General features: G+C 44.4%; 1 protein-coding gene across 1 annotated transcript; it reads left to right on the plus strand.

Annotated features, from left to right (window-relative positions):
- The first annotated feature begins 1,506 nt into the window (after positions 1 to 1,506).
- LOC124413638 (cilia- and flagella-associated protein 161-like) lies at positions 1,507 to 3,122 on the plus strand. Its single transcript, XM_046894358.1, has 6 exons — positions 1,507 to 1,511; positions 1,653 to 1,773; positions 1,906 to 2,289; positions 2,405 to 2,419; positions 2,592 to 2,785; positions 2,863 to 3,122. The coding sequence occupies exons 1-6, from the start codon at positions 1,507 to 1,509 to the stop codon at positions 3,065 to 3,067; spliced, it is 924 nt and encodes a 307-aa protein (XP_046750314.1). The 3' UTR covers positions 3,068 to 3,122.
- Positions 3,123 to 8,241: the final 5,119 nt, after the last annotated feature.

The following is an 8,241-nucleotide window of genomic DNA, read 5'->3' on the forward strand; positions in this document are numbered from 1 at the left end:
AGGAAAATTGAGAATTGAACATCTTTCGATTCAACAAGGAAAACATTTTCAGGAAGTGCATATGCACTATATGCGCATTAATTTAGGGTCACACTTGCAAATTTTGTTACCATAGCGACACCTAGCCAGTTGAATCAGAGGCGCTCGTTCAGAATGCACGAATCTGTAGGTAAGATAGGCTTCTTCAATACCGTCCGTTGGTTTCGTCACACCAACTGAACGGTAAGTGACACTGACACTCTTGAAGGAACGGCTATATAGAGTTTGTGGTATAGGCACGTGGACTAATAGTCCAGCCAAAATAGGTATGGATTAAGAATATTTGGCTCGTGGCTGCATTTTGGTTTACGACGGGTTTTCGACCTTCAGGAACTCAAGACTTAGATATTTGAAAGAAATCAGCTAAGGAAATTAAAAAATTACAAGAACATGGCAAGCTGGCAAAAGCGGATGATTCTTAAGGTGCCGCTGACCTGACTTGAAAATATCAAATCGTGACGTCATAAATACGTGCAGCGCCTCTGAACGTTGAACGGTGAACTAAGGCCGCTGATTTCATTGGCTTGTTCTGTTAGACCCAACCAATGATGTCAGTTACAGATCGAAACATACTTCTTGTGGACCATAAACGGGCTGCTGTCACATGAAAAACGCGTATACGAATCGAGCCATGTTTACAAAAAAATAACTGATAGTATAAGTTTTCCCGGATAACGTGTGTGCTTTTGTACGTGTGAATCTCCCTGGCGAGGGTGAAAGAAATTGTGGAACAGTGCAATCAGTGAATATTCAACATGCGGTAGTTCCGATCGGCCATGTTTGTTGTCGCGTGATTTTATTCACTTCATCATTCTTTATTATAAACATTATCAGCGATTTGCCTGAGCAGTGACTGAGATTCACACGTACACTATTATTCAAGCTACGATTTAAAATATTTCCAAATAAGATTCATACTCTCGTTATCGCAGGATTCGTATAGGCGTTTTCACCCAATTTCCCCGCTTCTGACGTCACGAAATATATATATGACATGCCAGGTCAGCGGGGCCTACAGACCCTATGATGATTCTGTAGTTGAAATTACTGCAATTACAAAAAAATACTGACCTGGGCTGACGTAGAATTTTACAAATAATTTGATACCATGCCGACATCTAGGACGGTGCAGAAGAGCGCGGATCGAAAGGAACTGTTTTATCGGCGGAGTTTGTGTACCGGCAATTTCTCTCGTCTCCCACATTCAACGTCACCCGTTGTCCCTGCATAGCTTCGACTGCAAGTAAAGTAGACTTCTTCAGTCCTCGTTGATGCATCTGCCAATAAGAACATCGATAAAAATGCAAGTAAGAATGGTAATACGGGTAAGAGGTAACTGGACACATCGCTTGCATTTGCGCGATAGTCGCTGCTAGGGATAGATGGCAGACCTCAGATTGTGGCCAGCGGGAAAATTTTTGAAATACAAACGATGAATCTAAGGGTGTTTGAAAATATTTCATGCGCATGAAGTATGTTAGAAATACATGAACTAGAATATCTCGTTCAAATCAATGAATAACCTTGCGTACGAGAGGGGAAAGTACAATACTAACCCCTAATTTGATTTCAATTTAATTCTGTTAAATTTTAATATAATTGTGTTGGAACAGATATTCTGTTCGATTCTCAAGTCACGTATACCGGTGTGGCAGAATAAATTCTTCAAATTACAAAATGTACAGTTCAAACGTGCGGTGTGGAAATTGGACTGAGAATATTGCTCTTTCGGAGGTATAACTTGAGCGTTTAAATTTGCAAGTTTCATCCAATGTACCGTCAACGACAGATACCAAAAGGGTCTCGTTTCCGTTCTACGAAAGGGTCAGCACCGCGCATCAGTTTATTAATACTTTCTTGTTGCAGGAAAAGTTAAAATTATACGTATTGAAGCGGGACCGGGAAGAGCTTCTGGTGCAGCACATGAGAAAAGTCTTTGCGAACGTATTCCGTGAGGTGCAGTTGGCTAAACCTGACAATTTCATAACGTTTGGTAGCTGTGTCCAACTCCAGGCACCAGACATGCCGGGTTTCCCACCGAGAAGCAAGTACAATAATTACGGTGTTGTTCTGGCCGGTACGATGAACGAACGCGACATCGATTCTGCTCATCACTTCCTCGACGGCTGTTCACTCGTTTGCTCGCCAGTCCTGATACCCTGCGTCCGAAATACGTTCGTCATCAGACCCGTCGATTGTCATCATCGCGAAGGCGACAATCTTATGTTCGGTCAAGCATTCCTCTTGCAGGTAATCCTCAGGTAACACTTTTTCGTCGAGTGACTTTGGAAACTAAATAAACAGCTTCCATCGTAGATCGGATATTGATTAGAAAGACATTTATGTAAAGAGATTGTTTCCCCAGAATGACTTTGCTGATGTAATTCAGATACAGATTTAACATTAACAATAATCTCCAGTCTAACGGCATCAAAATATGTCTTTAAAACCAAAGGTTCAACATGTTCTAGTCACTGGAATCGAATTAATAACTTTATTACTACTAATCACCTACCAATTAGCTAATGGTCGTTTTCATCATTCACCAATAGCTGATAGAGTCTGGTCGTGAACCTCTCTACGTAAGGGCAGAGACTCCTACAGTTAGCTCAGCCCATGGTCCCATGGAGCACAACCCAGTAATGTTGAGCAACAATGCAGACTGTTACGCCAAGTGGAAGGTTCTCTACTGGGACCCTAACATGAGGTTCGAGACTGCGGGCGCACCATTTCCACCCTCGACCAGGTTAGTTGACGACCGAGAAGCCGTGCGTAGATTCGAGCACTATTCACCTATTTTTTAACATGAAATTGAACTTTCAGAGTAGTCATCTGTCACGTAATGACTGGGTTGTGCCTGGCCGTTGAATACTGCCAATGGTACTTGACCATCTTTGGAACCGATTGCGGCGTCTCGGTTCACACATACGCCGATGTCCACAGGCGAGAGACCGCCGAGTGCCTGTGGATGTTCGTCACGGAGAAATCTTCATCGGAAAACGCCGAATGTCCTGCTGGTTCAGGTTGACCAAACACGTAATCGAGAAGAGATGAAAAAGCATCTAGAATTAGGAAGAGTGTACATGATGAGCATAAAATGACTGTGCATTTTTCGTAAACTTGTTGTTGTTTGAGAGAATCGCACAATCTGCATGCTTGGAATGTGACGTGTTCTTTCTTCTTCCTAAGTCCTTAGGCTCGCATCGATCGCTGTAGGATGCGGGTAATTAGTCAGCCGGCCATATTAAGGACGGCCTGTAAGTACGTAATAAATGCTTTATTGGTACCATATAATCAGGCAATTAAGAAATGAGAAAAAAAAAAACAGCTAAGGCTCGCGCGTGTCCTGCAGCCAACGGCGGTATAATTACGTTAACGAGCTTACACTTGAGAATTTATGGTTAACCAATGGATGATACTAATTTTTCCCTCCCTTCTTGCTCCGCACGGAAACCAATGACGATAAGGTCGTCTCCCGGCGCCCGGATTCCTTATCACGAGGGTTCGTTTCAGCCAATATTCGAAAGAATTATCCGTTCACGAATCACGAACAGGACTCTGCCGACAATAAACACATAAATAACTGCGCCGCTGGCCAAAGTCAGGAGCCGGTGCAGGTGGCGTCCTCAGTTCTTAATTACTTGCTGCAGCCAGCAACCCCGGGTACCACTCAAGTTTTGTCCTCGTCAAGGTTGATTGCTCGTTCAGCTTTATTGCTGGTAACACAACAGCCCCCGCACCTCATAGTCATCGAGGGTAGCTAACTACGTTCACTGGTAATTAGTTACGTGACTATTATACGGGGAGAGATTTTCAATTGGAAATTTCAGACGACACTCGATGCTCCGGATCTTCGGCAAGTAGGTATATGTAATGAATTAGTGTTGTAGTATGAAATTGATCGTCCAAGTCTATAAAAAAAGGAGGAATAATTTGGAGGGGGAGAGAAGTGAGTAATCTTTATACAAGGATAAAAGTTAGGAGAGAAAAAAAAACGTCCAAAAATCTGCAGTAATGTTATTTGAGACAGTTAAAGTGAAACGAATAAAATATCACTATTGCTACGTGATAGAAATGAATCTAAGAAAATGAAAATAACGGAAGCAAAAATGTCGGGTGTCGAATGACAGAAGCTCGTAAGCGCCATCTTACGACCTTTTGCTGTTGAAACAGATAAAAGGGCGTATATATTTTTTTAATCGCTTAAAACATGAAAATATGGTTAGAAACGTTGAAATTGTACAACAGTTTGATTACCTATACAAATCGCAAAGCTGGAATAATTCGAATAGTTTGGAAAATCAGAATCGTTAGAATTATTCAAATTAATCAGTATATAGTTCGACAATATACAGCTCCTAGAAACCACTGAATAATATTTCACGCTAAACACGATAATAGTATGAGTAGATTAATAACGATTTCATTATTATTTACGGGGGTTAGTGTAACCGTTGAACCTAAAATTAAAATTATTCGAAAAATTCGAATTACTCGAAAAAGTCCGAAATCGGATCCAATTATTCGTGATCTCGATTTATTCGCCTATCCCTACCAGTAGGAATATTGTTTAACAAGTGTTTTCCATTCGATGCTGTAAATTTTTGTCTTTTACATTCATTCATCCGTAATTGACACTTCCGCAACGACGAAGATGACCTCCTCCTTGTTCGCCGAGCTAAACGGGTCCCGTTCGGCTTGAGGAGCAAGCGAGAAAGAGATGAACAGGATGAGACCGAGGCGAAGACGCCGGGCGTCGTCACTCGTCCATCTTACTTATCAACTCTTCAGCTTCTAGCCAGCCGCACCCCCGCCACCTTAGAGCTATACCACCTTCAACGAAATCTCGGGAAGCAGGCGTCGACCAGCCAGCCGTATACGTCCGACCAGCCAACCACTTTACATATTTAAATCCGGTCGTTTATATTGTCTGTCAAGCTTACGAGCAAATTGGATAGCCTTAATTTAACTTTTAAATCTAACCCCGCGTCACTAGATTTCTCGGATTGGCTACATTTGTTACATTTGTTTGGGGGTTCCCCGGGGGACGAGAAAACGGGAGCCGAGGATCGCGCCGCGCCTTCACCGCCGCAAATGCGCCGCGGTTTAACCGCGCGATGCTCTATCGCAGACCCTCGCCTCCTATAAAATCCCGCGATACCATCTCGCTCGTCTCACGTTTTCGCAGTCTCCCGATGCAGCTTAGAAATTTTTTTACCCCGTGGTGGTGAGGCTTGCCCCTGTAACAAGGAGGGAAATTTTCAGAAATTTTCGCTAGGGATGGTCGGCGGAATGACTTAACGCGCGTTTTCCTCCACCCAACTATTCCGCACTTCATCGAACCGCAGCGATCATGCGGCTGAAAGCTGAGTGCGTCGGGCTGGGTGCCAAAAAATTCGCCAACCGCATCCGGAATCAAGCGGAAAGTGGAAGCCGGAGACGCGAGACTCGCACGGTTTGGCCGAGGACCTCTAGAACTCCGAAGAAATACTGCGAACCTCGTGAGCTCGTAATCTAATAAGCGTTGAAAGGCGCATTAGCCAAAATTTACTTAGAGAGTGTAGGGTGCGGAGAGTGGCCATCGGGGGTGGGCGACACTCGGTCGCTGTATCCTGACGAAAGTACCGCGGTAATTCACACTTGCCGCGACGTTAACACGACGTTGGGGAAACTTTATCGAGCCAATTTGCAAAATTGTAAACCACAAGGTTGCACTGTCCCGCAACACCGAGAACTTCCCAGCTGATACATTACCCGTCGTTTCAAAATTTTCCCCATACTTATCCGAAACTCTGAAGAACCTGCAGTCGTATATTTCCTCACGTCTCCTTTGTGCGAGTTCTTCCGCTTCCGTATTATTATATACATAGAGATAGATCCGCGCGACGTATTGGTTAGCCATTCCAGCTGTATACAGGCTATTCCCTAGGGAGCGTCGCGGTATTTCGTCCACCTATCATCCTGTTTTACGGGTGTCAATAACTGTCGGTAAAGCTCGGTAATACAAAGTTAGAATTTACCGCGACGTCCCACGCTGCGAATACGTCCATGTTATGCCGAAGAAGCGTTCAATCTCGGGTTATTTGATACGAGAGTGAAACGATGATAGTCATTGGATTGTCCGATTGTTAGTATAACAGGTTATTTTAGTATACACGGGAATTGCTGGGCAAACGAATTTTGTAGAAAGAAACAAACGAAGAAAAAAAAAAAAAAAAAAAAATGGAAAAAATTTACCGTTCCGCAGCGATTGCTGAAGATATTCATATTTCCGATGACGACGCGGGCGTTACACGCACAATTACCAACTTTCGGTTGTATCACGGTGAATGCTCACGGCCCCATCCTTATCCCCAAAACCCGTACAGTGAGTGGTCCTAAGCAGAAGAAGCATGGAAGTTGCATCCTGTCGTTTGTTAACTTTCATCTGATAATTAATCACGGGATTTTGAGCGACAGCAAAGACCGTTCCAAATCCGCTTGACCCGGACGAGATATTATTATATAAGGCAGGAAATATCTTCGTTGAAACTTGTTTGCGGCTACCAGTTCGTCGGTCTCGCTTATAAACATATATAACATTGTGAGACTGTGAGGTGGGGACTTCTGAGTTTTGACAATGCAGCGGATTCTCGAGTTAATCGAACTTAGAATGAAATCACGCTGGCAAACACTCTCGCCGCAAGGATAATAATTTTCCGTCAGCGAGAAAAGAGACGGCATATATAATATTTTCGGTAGGATAAGATCCTGCAGACGGGAACCGAGCAGGAAAGGAATGAATCCACATCGACGCAGGTACGAGTATGATTTAATGGTATCCCGCATGTGTCGAATAGCGGGGTTTTCCCTAAAGTATCCAATTTTATATTCTGAAAACGGACGAACGAGCTGATCCCATAAGCCCTCCCGGGTCCCGCGGCTGGAAGTGTGCGGGGTGCCGGGAGAGCTGGACCATCTACAGGAGTGGCGAGGAGGAGGAGGAGGAGGAGGAGGAGGAGGAGGAGGAGGAGGCGAAGGAGGTGAGAGGAGAGGAGAGAAGAGCTGGTGCGGATTCACGCGGGCATCGGAGAACCGCGTGGTCATCGATATCACTGATACATCGCCGATACGTCGTCGGGAACATCGGGAGCAGCATCCGTCGGTGATTGATCACCGGTCACGTCGCCCCTGCAGACCTGCATATAGCTGCCACCGGCTCCAAGTAGCCGCATGTCGTGGTGTCGAGCCGCGAGCTACGAACGAACACGGAAACCGCGGATACAGGTAGCTGGTATCCGTTCCAACAGTTTCGTAACGATTCTGTGCTACTCGCGTTGCTGCGGATCCAGGTGCGCTGATGCAGCTGCTTAATCATTCGCTGCAGGTTGGATAGCATAGATCCAAACTAGACAGACGTCTCCGAGGAAGGATTACATAGGGTTTCACCTCGCAGATTGGTGTAATCGAGTTTATACAGTAATCGCTTTCTGCGGTATGAGCATGGCAAAGGAAAAGGATTCGTTCCCCGAGCTGATGAAGTTCAGATTTAACTCGTGAAATTGCGTGGTGACATTTTTGTCCTTTATGTCTGATCGTTATTTCTAGTTCACCATTTTGCAAAAACTTGTTACACAGTTTCGAAACCATACTAGAAAATGTGTTGGAATATTTTGGACCATGAGATCACAGGATATGCCTACAATAGAATGTAAGGCTGAATATCGGATCTGACGTCAGATCAATTTGCTGCAATTTCAAAAACTCCAACTTATACAAGTGTATAGATCCACACAGAATTATGACATATTGCATGTCAAAAATCGGATACCGAGGATAACGCGGCGAGCGTAATAAAGCTCGGACTGAGAACTGGGTTTAACATCCGTGTGAAGGACATCTCGTTGGTATGATGTTGATGGGTGTGTGAAAAAGGGAGCCAATTATACCGTCCCATCGTAATTACCCGCTCTGCAGTTAACAACACACCGACGTGCTGGAATATTTTTGTAAAAAGGGTCGTACGTACGTAGGTTCTAGTCTCGTCTTCCTTTTTTCACGGGAAACCTTTATAGGTCCATATAACTCGGCATACAAAAGTTCCCCGTAGATAGTCACACGGTGTCTAGATCGGGTTGTGCGGAGAAGCTAAGTTGACGTGGACGGTCCTACGTGGAGGACCTCCGTCAGGTCAACGAGCATATATCCCCGCACATGTATAAA

Source organism: Diprion similis, chromosome 12, assembly GCF_021155765.1.
Source record: "Diprion similis isolate iyDipSimi1 chromosome 12, iyDipSimi1.1, whole genome shotgun sequence".
In the NCBI taxonomy this organism is placed as follows: domain Eukaryota; kingdom Metazoa; phylum Arthropoda; class Insecta; order Hymenoptera; family Diprionidae; genus Diprion; species Diprion similis.